General features: G+C 48.4%; 1 protein-coding gene across 1 annotated transcript in view; it reads right to left on the reverse strand.

Moving 5' to 3' along the window:
* PRKCH (protein kinase C eta) overlaps positions 1–16,993 on the reverse strand; it is a 114,064-nt gene that overhangs the window by 16,605 nt on the left and 80,466 nt on the right. The window contains exons 11-12 of the mRNA XM_059473914.1: positions 2,631–2,769; positions 1,565–1,753 (exon numbers count right to left, since the gene is read on the reverse strand). Of these exons, the coding sequence (XP_059329897.1) occupies positions 1,565–1,753; positions 2,631–2,769 (328 nt within the window). The remainder of the gene's footprint in view (positions 1–1,564; positions 1,754–2,630; positions 2,770–16,993) is intronic.

Below are 16,993 nucleotides of genomic sequence, written 5' to 3' on the forward strand. Positions count from 1 at the left end.
GGGACCTTAAGCTGTTAAAATCTGGGCTCTGAACACAAACTAGAGCAGCCTGGGGTGACTGCAGCTTGCATTGGCTGTTCCTGGGAGGCCCTATCAGCATGAGGAAAACACTCATTTCATCAAGAGGCTAAAACACAAATCATATTTTATTACACCCTGAGATTCCAGTTATGACAAGCATCTACACGACCACAATTTACTTCTGTCTCATAATTATGCAATATACCTGCAACAAATCCACTCCTCTAGTACTTGTCACTGCAGAAGAGGAATTGGTACTTAAGAGGTACTTAGAGTTCCAGTTCAACCACATAAACACTGCTCCAGAAGCTGCAATGAGTCTGAAGTTCATGTTTATATTTAAAATACGTGGCGAGTTATTTCCAAAACTCAAGAGGGCCTCCAGCATCACAATCAATCAATTCTGAGCACAACCTGTGATTTCAAAGCTCCTCTTACTCCTCCAGGAGTGGATTTTATTGTCAGTTGACTTTGGTGAAATTTATCAGATGTATTTTCAGCTACCGGAAGCAGTTGCTTCACTCATATTCTACAGAAACCCTTCAGCAGAAAATTTCCACATTTTCACAACTAAAAACTCTTTCCCTCAAATGGTCCCATCACTGACTACCTCATTGCTCTGAGACAGTGCTCCATGAGTTCCTATAAATTACTACTTTATCCAATTATTTCTTAGATCTTCTGTTACCATAATATTTACTGGTATCTACACTTAAATGCATCTTTGTCCACAGTGCTTCCTCAAGAAAAGGGAATACTCTGATCCTTCTCTTTTTAAAAGGTTCTTAGAGATATCTGGTGATGTGATGAGGGCCAGGAAGAAGTCAGTAGCAGAACAGTTAAGTTAGGTCTCCCAGTTCATAGTTTAACACTCTTGTCATAAATCACCTTTGGATTCCTTACAGAAAAGCCAGGCAGTTCCAGTGCATTAGACTCACACAGAGCCCAAAATCTTAAAAGCTTAATTCCCATGTCACAGGCAAAAATGTGAGGCATGTGGATAAAAGAACTCATGGGAAAAGTTGGGAATACATGGCAGGACAAGGACAGAGTGTCACCAGCAACAGCTCTCCTCAAACTTTTTGCTGTATTTTTTCCTCCCAAACACACAAAAATCAAACCCCTGTCTTTGCATGCAGATAGGCAGCAACCCTGGGGGATGCTGGCATTACCAGAGAGGATTATCAGCAAGCCTTCACTTCTTGGCCATATGGTTGCTACTGATTAAACCCCGTATTTACCTGCTGCTTCTGTTCTGGGAGATGACCACACACTGTCAATCATTAAGCAAGCAGGGGAATGCCCAGACACACAGACAGGCTCACACTCTGCTTGCCAAGCTGGCTGCTAAACCATATAACTGTGCAAACACACCTAAGTGTGGCAGGATGTTCTTTCTGTTTACCCTTCACTCCCAGATAAGAGGAGGGTCAGGGTCAGGATCTCACGCGATTTCTACGTGCCAATACCCGGCCCTGCTCTATTTTGCTGGAATTAGGCTGGAGAAAGCTAGGACAGAGAGCAAAGAGCCAAAGGAACTCACTGCTTTGAGGATGGCCACTGCATCCTGCTGCAGCCACGTTGGGTAGACAACTTCATCGTTGAGAATGGCCTCGAAGAGATCGTCCTCGTTCTCGGCCTCGAAGGGCGCGTGGCCGCACAGCATCTCGTACAGCAGCACCCCCATGGCCCACCAGTCCACATCAGGGCCATACAGCATCTCCTGCAGGATCTGCAGCACAGGGGGAAAGAAACACCAACCCTGGAGCTTCACATCAGAGCAGGGGAGGAAAGAAGGGTTTGGAAATGGTAACGCAGAGGGTCTCGCTAACAGCGCTCTCTGTTAGGATGTCCAGGAACATGAAGTGATCTCACCCTGGGAACCCCCAGATCAGCACAGAGGCACACAAAGGGCTGAATTGGCTTGGCTGGGTCACCTGGGAAGCAAGGCCTTAGAATGGTGCTGGGGCTGAGCTGGAGGAGAAGGGGCACTCCAGCAAAGCCTTGTGAGCAGCCACGTGTGTGAGCTGACATCGCCTTCCCCTTGCCCTTGGGAAGAAAACACCAACCTGGCTCCTACTGCAAGGCTCTATGGAGAGGGGAACAGTGTGAGTGTTGGGGGGAACGGTGCAAACATCAACCACAGACAGAAATTCAACTGTGTTGAAGGATGTGAAATCTTGTTGGAACATCTGGCAGCATCTGGAGGGCAGCTGCTCCTTAGAGAGGTGTTTATTAAGTTTGTAGTGAGACTGGGGAATGACAGGGAGTGTGAGGAGGTAGAAAAAGGAACTGTGGAATGAAGGAGAATTCAATCTCCTTTCAAATCAAGCAGGGACAGCATCTGTATGTGCCTCTCAAGATTTTTGTGGCCGTATTTCCATTTTTCATTTCTCATATTTTCTAGAGAAAAATACAGGTTTATTTTGCATACAGCAGCCTGAAGATTTACTCATGCTTTACTTCACAAGGGGCTGATAATACATCTAAGGAGGAAACCCTGAGCTCAGCAATCAAATAAGGCAAAGCCAAAGACAGTGACAGTTCCAAAGCTCACCTACACTTTGCACATGGTGGCCATTTTCCTGACCAAGGAAAGGTTTCCTTACCTCTGGAGCAATGTAGTCTGGAGTGCCACAGAAGGTGGCTGTGGTGATACCATCACGAATGCCCTCTTTGCACATTCCAAAGTCTGCCAGCTTGCAGTGCCCCTCGTAGTCCAGCAGCACATTGTCCAGCTTCAAGTCCCTAAAATGAGAATATTCAGAGTCACTGTGTGCTTGGAGCAGCCCCACACAGATGGAGGCACCATCCCAGGCCTCAGAAGCTCAACCTGCAACCTGGGCAAACCTCATCATCATAAAAAAATTGAGTCATGCAGGAGAGGTTTTCTTTTGCTTCATCTCTTACAAAAGGGAGGGAGGAAGAAGCACCATTTTGTCAGTGCCATTTAATGTGGGCAGGTGCTGCAGGAGTTTGCCCACATGGGTTTCCAAACACACCACAAACCTGGCTGGCAGGGCTCCTGCCCACTTAGCTCAGGGAATCACTGGAGCAGAGGTTGCAGAGCTGTCAGATTGTGTAAGGATGCTATGATGTAGCAGAATGCTGCACACAGGCTACACTCTGATTCAGCAAAGCTACTCTGGAGCAGACACTGAGGCTGGGGAGCCCAGCAAGGCCTCTGCACAGGGCAAGCACCTTCCCTGCTCCCCTGAGGTCTTGGGGCTTCAGTCCCAGACCTCCTTGTTATCAGTCTGACTGATAAACCCCATCTGGAGCATCATCCAAGCTGAGAAGAGAAGGAACTCCCTACTGACATCACTCCACATGGGCAGAGGGAATCTTCAGGCAGCACAGGATGCCTCCGTCATAAGGCATCTGTACCAATTCCAGCAGTGCACTGAAATAAGCAGTGAACATCCCCCATAGCCCTCACTGGAGTGGGGACCTCCTGGTCACTGTCACAAGAGACCTGCAGCCCAACAAGCTGCAGGGGGACACTTTTCCCAGTACATCACCTCTAACAGCCTGGGAGCTCCTCATGGAAAGCAGAGCTGCCAAAATGACAGAGCCCTAACAGAGCTTATCAGCTTGTCTGACCTTGAGATTGCCCAAGGGAATAACCTGCAGCCAGCAGCGCTGTCAGGAACACCATGGGGTCACCTGCAGCTTAGGCAATGCCTGCCTAAAAATACAGCAGCTCGTAGCACCTCTGCTTTGCAGCTGCCAGACAAGCTGCAGGCAGCACTGCAGATGCAGGAGAGGAGCTCTGATGGCAGCACAAACAGGTCACTGCTCAGGTTTTGAGCTGTCTTTGGTGTTGGGCCAAGAGCTGCCCAGAGCCATCACAGCAGAACTGTGATGGGGTGGCTTGACAAAGCCACCTTCAAAGTCATTCTGATGCCCACATCATGATCAAAAACTAAATACATTTCAGGGTATCAGAACCCCTTCATGTTGTCTCTAGATCCATTTTGCCCTTTGGTTGGATATCTATTTCCCTAGGAAGGGTGGTAACAGCAGTAGTGACATCTCCACATCAATATAAAAACCAGTGGTTGAGCTGAAATCTGAATCCAGCTTGATCCTGTTCATCTTCCATCTATGATCCTTAAGTGACAATCAGGGGGTTGATGGCTCTGCTGTGCACTGGCATTTCCACAGCCCAAGGGACTCCAGACAGCCCTCCCTGAGCTGCACTGGAAAGATCAAGGACACATTGTGTAAGACAATCAGAGCCACATCCTCTGCTGAAGAGATAAGGAAAAGTATTCTTAGCCTCTTTTGAATGAATGGGAAAGCAAAGGACAGAAGTTAAGAAATTTGCCCAGCATCCCCCAGAGACAAGGCTGAACACCAGCTTCCTGAAGGATCTTAATCACAAGATCACACATCCTCTCTCTTGAACTTTAGGATGGTTTGGCAGCACAAGCCAGCAAAAACCCTTCTGCAAAACTGCTGCCCTTCCCAGCAGGCCCACGAGCTGCCCAGTGAAATCTGGATGCCAAGGACAGTGCCCATGCCTGCTTCAGGCTGCAGTGTTTGCTCTGGGCGGGATTCTCAGCAGGAGACACTTATTTTTTCCCTTCTGAGAATCACAAATGATGGCTGAGGCATGTGGGCAAAGGCTTGTCCTGGAAAGGCTTTAGGGGAGCACAGGGAGAGGTTTGTGCATGGTTGCCCACGACAGCCCATCTTCAGCAGTAGTTTACAGCCAAAGCTCCTGTTGCTCTTCCCTGTGGTTCCTGGCAGGGCAAGGAAGCCCTCCAAGCATGAAGGCAGGCCTTGTTTTCAGGAATCTGCCACGATGTGGCTGAAATGGACAGTTTATTCTTGGCTTGGGTTTAAATGCAGCAAACACCTTCTCGGTCCTGGGCACTGCTGACTGTTGTGGTGCACCCCTGAAGATACAGCTGCAAGGGGAATTTTGGTGAACTCGCTTGGAGATGCCCCTAGCAAACCTTCTTCTGTTCCCTGAAACATCCACCACGTCCTGGAACACTTTGGGCATACCTCAAAACACACCATCCTTACATGTGAGCCAGCAGAAACACAGTCAAAATGTGGGAGAGCAGAGGCAAGAGACAGCTACAGGCTGGGCCAGCTCTGCTGAGCACATCACCTCTGCCCCAAGGACATGCTGCAGATGTCCCAAACCCCTGTTAGCTGAACAGGGCACCATGCTCACCCCAGCTCTGAGATGGCAGGAGCCCTGCAGGTGTGAGAGCGCTGTGCTGGCTGTGTCCTCCCAGAGAGGCTCTGTAATTACCATTAAATTTAAACTGTCTGCCTCTCTCTGGGTAGCTCTAACCACACGAGGCAGAGCTCCAGCTCTTGGCTCCTCCACACTGCACGTTAAACCCATTAACAGTGTCTGTTGTCTCCTCCTGACTCCTGTCCAGCAGTGTGAAACCCAACACTCGCATTTTCTATTTTCACATAACCTGTAATGTGACGTTACTCTGGCTCTCACTTGCTCAGGCCCTTGGCTACGTGCAGATCCTTTCAGAAGAGGACCTCCCATGACCACAGAAGGCTGCTCAATGCTCTCTGCTCAGCAAGGTGACAGGAGATCATCCTACACTTCCTTCTCAGAGGTCTCGTGGGCCAGCACAGTGGCAGCCCCAGCCATGGGCTCCTCTGGAGCCTCTCTCTGGCTGCCCCATAAGATAAATCCCTGGGAAAGCTGTGGTTTGAGCATTTGTCCCAAGCCATCCCAGCAGTTGTGAGCTCTGAACTCACTGCTTGATGCTGACAGGTCTCCCCATAAGCCAGCACGGCCACATGAGAGGAAAAACACTGACAGTTCTCCGAGATTTACAAGGAGCTCTTCATTTTCACAGCAAGGATTCCGGGAAGCTGATGAAACTGGAAGCCATCCAGCTCAGAAAGGCCAAATCTACCTCATTTCCTTAATACTTGCATTTTCCATCCAATATTTTTAGCAGTTCCATGAAGCAGTAACGGCACAGAGGTTTTCTGAGGCTGCGTTTCTAAGGTCCAGCCGAGGTTCTGCCTCTCACTGGCAAAGCCTCCCTGGAAAACAGGCTTCATCCTGACTCAGAAAAGGCTGTCTTTGTCCTCACCCTCAGCTATGGCACCCTGGCTTAATGGCCTTGTTTAGTCTAGACCCAGAAGAAATGACAAAATGAGCTGCTTCAGTGTCACTCACTGGGAGAGGTGTTCTTTGCACATCTGCTGCTCGAGTTTGACGTTTGTAAAAAACCCAAAATTACAATTGCAGATGATCTGGTCCTTTTCCCAAGCATCTGTCAAATGCAATTTCCCTGCACCAGGGACTTTTGCCAGGAAATGTGTGTGATACACGTACCTGCCATTTCACTCCTGATGTAGAAACTGTATTTGAAAGGATGAAGTTTGGGCAGTTTTTTCCTTATTTTGGTTTCATCACCCTGTTTTGGTAAGGGCTGTACATGTAGTAAGGATCCAGAAGTGTAAGAGTGGCAGACACTGGCTTCCTGCCTCCCCTCAAGGTTATCCCAGGTTTGCTGATCTCAAAGGTCCAGTTTAAAGCTCATTAAAGCCTGGTGCTCCCATGTCAATGCAAATCACTCAGTGGTGCCAGCCACAAAGTAAGTGTGGCTAACATGGAACTCCAGCCAAATGGTTTTCAAAGAATACACAATGAAAAACAAAATCCCCAAACCTGAAATTAGCTAAATGAGTGATTTTGGCTTTTCTGAAGGGAAAATTTTCCCTTTAGACACTCCTTGGAAACACTTTTGAGTGAGCAAATGTGCATTCAAGTTCCCTTGCAAGCAGGGATGAGATTTTAATTTTTCTCCACCTCTTCTGCTGAAGTCATTTTACTTCACAAAAATACTGCAATCTCCATCATGATGCAGAAAAATGCATTTCTATTGCCTGCTCTGGCAACCAAAGTAATACACATTTCCAACTCCTGCTCCAAAAGCATTGTAATTTTTTTTTTTAATGAATCAACTTCAACAGAGGAGAATGAAAGATGTACAACCTGCAGAATAGCACAGTTGGTAAGACAGTTAAGGAAAAGGCAGTAGTTTTCAAGTTGGAGGCTTTGCTCCAAATACAGTGGACAACAGATTTAAACCCATACTTTGATTAAATAAAGAGGAGAACAGATGGAGGTCTCAGTTTTATGTAAAGCCCTAAATACCCCTGTGAAGCTGATAATGTTTCCCATTTTCCTTTGCATTCATAAGGAACATCCAAACTGAAATACTTCCTTTTACCTGAAACCAATGCTGTCTTAACTTGCAAAAAAAAATATACATAATTGCTTTTAAAAAGCCTTAGCATTTATTTTGGATCCATAACATTATTTTCTTTCTTCATCTTGGAGACTCATTTAGGAAACTCAAAGAGAAGAATTATTTTCATGAATCTATTCCCACAAGCTTTGGACTAGGGATCTCCACATTTTGTCCCCAAGATTTTATACCACTTTGGGAATTAAGGCAGTTTCCTAAAGTCTTGGGTTGTAGAGAACTTGCTTATAAATTCCCTCACAGAAAATGGATCACATCATCCACATTTTTACAATAACAACCAAACATTATTTATTTCTATGATCAAGTAAGCTTTTATAAGCAGAACCTCACACTCTCACAGCCCCAAGGAAGAGATAAGCATGTCCTAGGCAGTGGCAGAGCTGAGTGGCAGCAGTAAATACAGGCTGAACTGACACCTGCAACATATTCTACCAGAGCTAAGACATAAAACCCAGGCTGAGCTGCTGGTATTTGCTTAGGCACATCATTAGGGCAGGAGAAAACACTGAAATCACAAATGAAACACCAGGTTACTGGCCTTTGATAAAGGGAGCCATTAAGCTGAGATCAGAAAAGGATCAAGCTGCACCAAGCTGCAGAAAAAGAGTTGAAATCCTGAATTTTTCTGCCAAATAAAAAGAGGTAGGATACTGTTGTTACCCAGCATATAAACAGTGTGTAGGTATTTACACACACCACTGGGCATGGCAGGCTGAGATGGAAAGTGTTGCTTTACACACCTGCAGCTTCCCAGCACAATTCCCAAAATCCCATGGGATTCAGTCTCCATCCTCCCCAGCACTGCACAAAATAATGTCAAAATACACAGGGACTCAAAACATAACTTCAACTCTTTGTTTCCTTGAAAAACATTCCTTTGGGTAAAGAAAACATTTATTTTGGTTTCCAAACAACCTCTGAGGTGAAACCCACCCAGACCACTGCCAGCCACACAGACAGCCTGGCTACAGCAAACTGCAACCTGCAGTGCAGTGCCACAGGACAGAAATGAGGGGAAGATCTCTCCAGATATTTGTAATTCCTGATTACCAGAAAGTAGGAATGAAACACAGCAAGTGCCCCTCTTCACTGGCCTAACAGCCAAAAGTTGTTTTCAAAATCTGACCAGACTTCAGTGTTTAGGGACTGTAAATACAGCCACCATGGCTCCAGGCTGACCTTCTCATTTCTCACAACAAAGCAATAGCAGAAATGTGATATAATCATTCAAGGATCCAACTCAGACTCGAGATAAATGGTAGAAGTAAGTGAAACTCCACTGAAATCCACACTCATTGCTGGGCCACCGAGCAGTAGACAGGTGCCTGTCCTGGCTGGCCACGGGAGCCAGAGGAAAGCTCCATCCTACAGCCACCTCAGCATGTGAGCAGGGCTCCAACCAGGAGCCCAGCACCATTCCTGGGGCTTTTACAGCCCCATCCCACCACAGCACATCCTGCAGACTCCTCAGACAGCTGGGAGGGGAATGTGGCAGAGTACAAGAACCTCCTGCCTTGTCTGTGCTTCAGCCAACCCATCCTGCTGGCACTCAGACCTTTGGGAACGCTCTGCAGCCATGTGTTGGGATAAAGGTGTGATGGATTAGGGATACCCAGCCTCCAAAGCAGGCTCCACCTCTCTTGCAACACAAGATGTTACAGCCTGATGCAATATGGACTCAGGTCCAGGGTCAGACACAGCACTGGAACACGCTGGAAGCTCTCACCACAGCACACGGCCAAGGAGTGCCCGAGGGCAAGGTCAGGAGTGGAGTTAGCCCCAGACAGATCCTCACACCTGCATCTGTGCTCTTCAGGATGTCCAAAGGCACTTGGTATCAGCCTTGCACACTCATGGGGTAAGTCTGATTCTTGCTCTGTTGCTGTTCAGACTAAGCAGACTGGCAAGCACTGCATCCAGAAGTGCTCAGTCAATAAATTATTATTTTAAAGTCAAGCAGCCCTTCAAGCACAAGCACGAGTTCCTACAGGCATTCTGCCTGCATTAGGGCAGCACCATGGGCTTTTTGGCAGAGATGGGCTGGCACCCAGCACTGCTGGCTGTCCATCTGCCTGCAGGGGCTCCCTGGGAGCAGCTCCCAGCCCACATCAGAGCCCTGGCCCTCTCCTGCCCATCCCCAGGCTGCTGCTCTGGAGACAAAGCAGTGCCCAAGGCTCTGCCTTCTCTTCCAGCACAGGAGATGGCATCACCCAGCATCCAAGACCTCTCTGGTGATTTGAAGCACCAGCACTCCCACCTCCCCTGCCTCTGGGCACTTCAGAAGGGCACCTGTGGAAGATTAACACAATTACTCACAGGATTTCATTGCTCCTGATTCATCCTCCAGTTAAAACAAGAGTGGTAGGCTCAAGTATAAAGGCAGAGCCTAAAAACCCTGGGCACACCAGCAGAGATGATCACAGAGCTTCCCCCAGGCTGGTGGTACAGACTCAGTAGGACCTCACTGAGTCCTGTGGGGTCAGGCACACCCACAAACTTCCCTTTACTACACCCTCAGCAGCTCTGAGAGGGCTGATGACAGTGTCCAAAGGCAGCTTTACAAGGGCAAAAAGACATGGGGGACATGTGAAATGGGGCAGCCACGAGCCAGAGCCATTACTGGTGAAACACAGACGTGCTGGAGGTTGCCACACTGGAGTAATCCCAAAGATGGCACAGCCCCTATAATTTATTTATACATCCAAATTGGTGTGCGTGCATTTTTTAATAGATACTTATATATAATCTATGTATTATTTGCTGCACTTTTATGTGGGACTCTGCTCAGCTACACTTGAAGTGTTTCACTGAATCCCAGAGCATTTGTCCTCCCATTTACTGCAGGAAGGGGAGAGGTGGATGGAAAAAAGCTTCATGTCCAGTTTTTGGTATGGATGCCACGCTCTCCCTCTGGATGAGCTGCCAGCCTAGTCCTCTGATGGACTCCTCAGTCCCACTGGGCAGCAACATGGGAATTTGCTGGCCCTGAAACATTACTTGCTGAGTTGCTCCCAACAAAGCTCTCATTTTATTGTTGCCAGAAAAAGAGGAAAAAAGGAAAAAAAAATAAAAAAACCCCCAGCAACCACAATGTTTCTTTTTGTGTGTCCCATTGCCTGAAGTCTTCAGAGGAGGCACACAACAGACTCAAGACCCAAATGCAGGAACAACAATCAGGGGACTGGTGGAGCTAGGAGAGGTTAAAAAGCACAAGCCTGTTGTGTCACTTTGACAAAAATAGATCAATGTTGATTCAAAGCCTGATATGGAAATTAAAATGAAATCAGGTTTGTGCCCGCAGCAGAGCATGGCCCCAACACTACAAGATGGAGTGAGAGTTATCCAGGATTAGTCATCCCCAGCTGCCCACAGCCCACCACAGGGCTGCTGACGGCTCCAAGCTGTCCTGGGAGCATCAGGGTTGGCCTGTGCTGCTTCCCCAGCACACAGGACAGGTCCCACTGTGTGCCACTAACCCTGCCCTGGGGGAATGAGCCAGCAGCCCAACCCAAAGGGACTCTCCTGCTCATCCCACAGCTGCCCTGGAACCCACCCTCCTCACTCCAGTCTTAGGGGGAATATTTCACTCCTAGAAATACCAAAGAAAATAAAAACGAAGGTGTCCCTATCCATCAGTGTGCAGACTGCCTGTGGCACGGGCTTGGGCAGCAAACCAGCCTGTGCTGGTACTGGGAATGCCAGCAGGGCTCTGTGGGAAGGATACTCCTGCCTGGAACCTGTAAATCTGGTCAGGCAGACTTCTCCACATTCATCTGATACAGGTAAGGCTCACTGTGCTCTGAGCCTGACTCTAAATCCAGGGGAATCAGTGAAAAAAACCCAACTCCTGTCAAGTTTACTCAATTCTGAAATAGGCCCTTCCCTGAGGAAAAAAAAAATTACTTAACCTTATTAAGGCTCTGAATTACAGATCCAGATTTATAAAGCTAAGGCTACAGGTGCTAATCTCCTTTCTATAAGGGAATAAACAAAGCTGAAGGCAGAAGTACTGTATTTTTAGACAGGATTTTTAAAAGCACCTTCCTTTGGCCTGTAGATTTCCACTGCCAAACTTACTATTAACTTTTGAGGAAGCATCCGTGCTGGGCCAGCATGGCTGGGTTTGAGAATGTCACCATCTGCACTGAATTTTTATGCAGAGAGCAAAAGAACAGTCTCCCTGCTAGTGACACATTGTGGGCACAGAGCACACAGCCACCCCACTGCTGCACAGGAGGGGGCTCTGCCTGGTTCCCCTTGGAATAAATGAATGAATGAATTTCCTAGGAAATGCTGTTTCTTAAGAAAATAAACTGATACCATCACTGATATAATTGGCTCTTTATTTCCTAAGACTCCAGGGAACCTTTAGGCAAACACAGGGATTCTGATCTCTCTGCTTTTGACCACAGCAATCACTTAAATATAAAATGGAAGAAGTTTTTCTAGGAGCCTAGAAGATGGGTCATTATCCCAAGATTTAGTTTCTCATTTCATGTGAATTACTGTTGCTATTCACTCATTACAGGTGATTCACCCAGAGCTGTGTGAAGCCCAAGGATCCTGGACAAGCAGGGCAGAGCCAGGAGCAATTCCTGGCTGGGCATGCTCAGCTCTCTGCAGCCCCACTCTGACTCCTCCAGGCTGCCTGCATGCAGGAACCAGGGACAGTGACCTTAGTGCCAGGCCAGCAGGGACACACCTGATCTCATGTGTCACCCCAAATGCCACACAGCATCAAACAGACCCCAGACTGCCCACCAACAACGCTGGCTGCTGTTATCCCCGTGGCACATCAAGCACTTAACTCTCGAGTCTCACTGGTCTGGGCTCCCTGTTCAGCTGGCACAGGGGCACTGATGCTTTCCCAAGCCTCTAAATTTGCCTCACCAGCTGACAAGGCTACCAAAGTTCCCAAATTAGGCGCCTTAGGTGGCTTCCTGTTAGTAAAGCAGCAGTAACCCAGAGCAGGAGTCAAGTGATGCTCACCTGACGCAGCTGCCAGGTACAAGGAGCTGCTCCTGTTATGTATCAAACAAATTCATCACCAAATCAAATAAGCACTGTCTCCAGTGACCCCATCAAGGAAAAAAACAGAAATGGGACATGAGTGAGGAAAGTCTGTCTTTACACTGCTCAGCCCCTGAATTTTTAGCACATTCACACATCAAGTCCCTTTGGCCTCTGACACGTGTGACCATGGAGAAGGATGCCCAGGGTGCTGTGTGTCTAGCTGGAAATGTGCCTCCTGACATATTCAGATTTTACTATTTCAGCTGTGGAAGATCTGAAGCCAGCAGGTCCCTCTCCTCACACAGGTTCCAATTATAGGTCTTGCTCATAAATCCCTTTGGTCAGGAAGAAGACACCACAAATCCTCACCAAAATTTGTTTCTACTCTAGGGAGACAAGAAACATCAGGCAAAAACCTGTGTGCCTCTTGCTGAAACACCACATCAGATCAAAACTCAGAATTGCAGATTTTCTACCCAGACCTCCCATGTTTACAACACAGGCCAGAACTGCACAACAATACATATTTTCTATCACAATACAAAAAAATATTTAGTCAACTTGAAGGCAAGGTGATTCTCAAAAAATTCCTTGTCTGTCCTCACTAAAGCTACACTCAGGTGGCATCTGAAGTGCACTGGTTTTTAGCTCATGTCCTCATCAAAGTTTAGCACTCTCCACCTACAAGGCCACATTTTTATTTTGTGGCAGGAAAGTACTTCTTAATGTTATTGACAATTCCAGTGGGTTGAGCCATCAAGTACTTCAAACTCCTCCAGAGTCAAGTACTGCTGCTCTCACACTGGACTGCTGCTCTCAGATACTCTCCCATGAATAAATAATTGATGGAGGACTAATGGAAAACCATGGAGGCTCAGGGAAAGCAGAATGACTGTCCTGTCCTGAGAAAAAGGAATAAAAAGGGCATTATTTCAATCCCAACATGCTGAAATGCATCACCCACAACTGACACATTAAAGCTAATGAACCCCCGGAACTTTTCTAGATGGGTTTGCAGACATGGAGCAACAGATGGCCCATGTTCCCTCTGCACTTTGGGGACATCATTTGTAAGTTTACCTGTCCTCCATCTCTATTCTCAAACAGACTCCACAATGCTTTACTTCACAAATGGTTTGCAAACTTCTCCATGGCTTTGCATGAGGAATGATTCCACAGTTCCTGAGATGATCCCATGGCTGTGAGAGCACAGTTCACTGTTTGGGGGTGGTGCTGTGGGTGCTGCACTGTGCTTTGTCCTGGCTGTTAACAGGAAAGCAACCACACCATGCCAGAGCAGCTGCCTTTGGAATCAGCTTTTGAACACTGGGTTACTTCACCTCCCACCTCCCATTGTCCCTGTGGTGACTTGGGAAGCACCACAGTGATACAAATGCAAACCCACCTTGCTTCCTCTCCAGCCAACCCCCTAATTTGGCACTGCAGGTTTGGAATCTGAGTTTCTTTGCACATATTAGCATCCCCACAGCCATCCCACCCACCTGGAACTCAACCCTTGGGCATTTGGTTTGCTGCCTGCTGGCACTCCTGGCACCACCAGCAACCATCATTTGGAATGACTCAAACCAGACAACATCCAACAAGATGATAATGTTTATCAACAGCCTCTCCTCCCTCCCCAGCAACCAGGGCATCTCTGCCCAGGCATGGAGCTGACACCAGGGGTGATGCTGGGATGCAGCAGGCTGTGTCCCAGAGCAGAGATCAGGCACAAACACTTTTTCTGCACATCCCCAGATGAGCCTGCCTGGCAGAATTCTTTGGCAAGTGTTTCCCCACCCTGGCTTTCCACGTGGAGCAGGAGCACTGCACAGCCCTGGTGCCCACACGACACCTTCATTCCAGAGGAGTCAGAGCTGGTGACACATGACTCAAACACGCTATGAGCTGCTCTTAATCCCAGCAGCCAGCGAGCAGAGCTCCCCTCTGTCCTCAGCTGCCCTTTTCTGGGCAGCTGCAGCTTTTCCTGGCACCTAACTAGAAACCCTGTGGCTTTTACCTCGTGTGCATGAGGTAAAACGTGGATTTGGGCTCAGAGCCTTCCTGCATCCTGAAAGGGAAGTGTTGGGGTTTAGCACTGTCCAGCTGCTAAGGTGGCACTGGGGCTGCTTTTCAGAACCTAGAGACAGCAAGATCCCTTTTGCTAGTGATTTAATCTCCTCCTCCAGCAGCACAGCCACAGCGCTCTCCAGCTGAACCTGCCCTGTCATACCCTGTCCCATCCGTGCTTTTCAGGGCAGTGAGGGTGCTGCAGCCAGGGAGGGAGAACCCAGTGCTTCCCACACCCTACAAAAACCTCAAAGGCAAGAGGAAGGCCCTGTGTGTGGCACAGCTGCAGGCTCTGCCCCAGGACAGCACTTCACCTTACTCATGTTACAAGCACTTACAGGAATGGAGTAATTTCCCGGGTGCCTCTGGCCAAGCTCCCCCCACAGCTCTGTGTGATGCTACACAGGGAATCATAGAGGAGAATCACAGAATGGCTGTGGTTAGAAGGAACCCTAAAGATTATCTCATCCCAACCCAGTTGCCATGGGCAGGGACACCTCCTGAAGCAGGTTGCTCCAAGTCCTCTCCAGCTTGGCCTTGAACACTTCCAGGGATGGGGCATCCACAGCTGCTCTGGGCAGCCTCAGTGACTTCAGCCTCTCTTCCCTATCACACACCCCAAATTTTGCCTGACCCTGCTCATATCACACTCCACTGCTCACAGCACTGTCCCCTAGCACAGGCTGAGCCACTCCCAGGTCCAAGCTGGGCCATTCCTAGCTCCAAGCTGAGCCATTCATTCCTAGCTCCAAGCTGAGCCATTCCTAGGACCAAACTGAGCCATTCCCAGGACCAAACTGAGCCATTCATTCCCAGGACCAAGCTGAGCCATTCCCAGGTCCAAGCTGAGCCATTCATTCCCAGGTCCAAGCTGAGGCATTCCCAGGACCAAACTGAGCCATTCTCAGGACCAAACTGAGCCATTCATTCCCAGGACCAAACTGAGCCATTCATTCCCAGGACCAAACTGAGCCAATCCCAGGACGAAACTGAGCCATTCCCAGGACGAAACTGAGCCATTCATTCCCAGAACCAAGCTGAGCCATTCCCAGGACGAAACTGAGCCATTCATTCCCAGAACCAAGCTGAGCCATTCTCAGGACCAAGCTGAGGCATCCCCAGGATCAAACTGAGCCATTCCCAGGACCAAGCTGAGCCATTCCCAGGATCAAACTGAGCCATTCCAAGCTCCAAGTACCACTCAAAGAGTGAGACTAGGAAGTCTCACCCACCTCCACACGAATCCTCCATGGCTCTGCTGCTGGTATAAACCACAAGTTACTTCATGACTTTCTGGCAGCCACAACTGGCATCATCAGCCAGTGAGTGGGAAGGGCTGTACACCCAGGAGAGCAAAGCCACAGAGAATTAAACCCTGCAGTGGGCTGGCAGAAAAGCCATGGTTCTGAGAGCTCTCAGAGTAGCCAGAGAGCCAGAGGCTGTGACTCACTGGGAGAGGCTGCACAAAAATAGGGCTTTCAGCAAGGCCCACAGGGATTTCTGCAGGGAGATTCTTCCCCTAGAGTGGAAAGGGGCTCACCTCACCTTTCCCATCAGGGAGCAGATCCAATGACTGCTCTGCCAGAAGAGGAATTCACTATTGTCCGGCTGCTTGTTTCCAGCCTGGCTAAAAATGGGATCACAGGAGACTAATTGCTTCACTGGAGGAAAAAAAAAGAACTAGTCTGGAGTGATGGAATTATTTTGCAGACTGTTGTTGTTTGGGTTTGTTTCCATCCTGGCTTAACGAGCATTAATGACTTCAGAAGGGGGGAGGAAAGCCATTAGGGAGAACACGATCCACACAGATACCTCTGGCCCAGCACACACCTCTGTCCCAGCCAACCTCTACAGCTCTAAAGGCATCCCTCCCTCCTCCAGCCCTTCAGAATGCAGGAAGGTGGCTGGGAGCAAAGGGAAATGTTAATTTTTTCCCTTTTAATTGGCCTGACTGGAAGTGCCAGCCTCCCTGCAGCTCAAATATTTAAGCATGTTAGCTATGCTCAGCAGCATCTCCAGAAAAACTGCTGTCCCTCCTCAGTGGCAGGGAAACAAAGGGAAAACATCCCAGAAGAGTGGATGCTCCTGGCAGAAATCAGCAAACCCTAGAGCCTGTGAAATAAAGTTTGTTTGTTTTGTTTGAGGAAGCCACACTGAATCTTCTGAGATTCATTCTGGTGTCAGCAGAGACAGAAAGAAACCCAAAGCCAAGACAGGTAATTAATGTTGAAATTCCTCCTTACATAACTGGGACAGACACTCACTTGGCCAGGGCTGTGCAGGGCTGTGCCAGCAGAGCCCAGAGAGAGCCTGGGAGCCAGCAGTGCCTGTGCTACACCCAGAGGCTCCAGCCACCCCTGCATGCTGTGGGCTTCAGGGAAATAGGGATTGTCTGGCCATGATGTGCCTATTTCTATAACCCAGCTCTGCTAAGGACAGAGCTGTCTTTTAACTGCATCCCCCAGGGAACAGAACAGCCTGAACTGCCCCAAACCACAGCAAGGTCCCAAGGAAGACACAGGCAGAGCAAAGACTTGGAAATATCAGGAGCTTCCCTGGAGAAGAGGTGGAGATTTTCAGCATGAGCCTGGTTGTAAGAAAATGAAGAGAAATTA

The sequence above is a fragment of the Ammospiza nelsoni genome, chromosome 6, assembly GCF_027579445.1.
Source record: "Ammospiza nelsoni isolate bAmmNel1 chromosome 6, bAmmNel1.pri, whole genome shotgun sequence".
Taxonomy (NCBI): Eukaryota; Metazoa; Chordata; class Aves; order Passeriformes; family Passerellidae; genus Ammospiza; species Ammospiza nelsoni.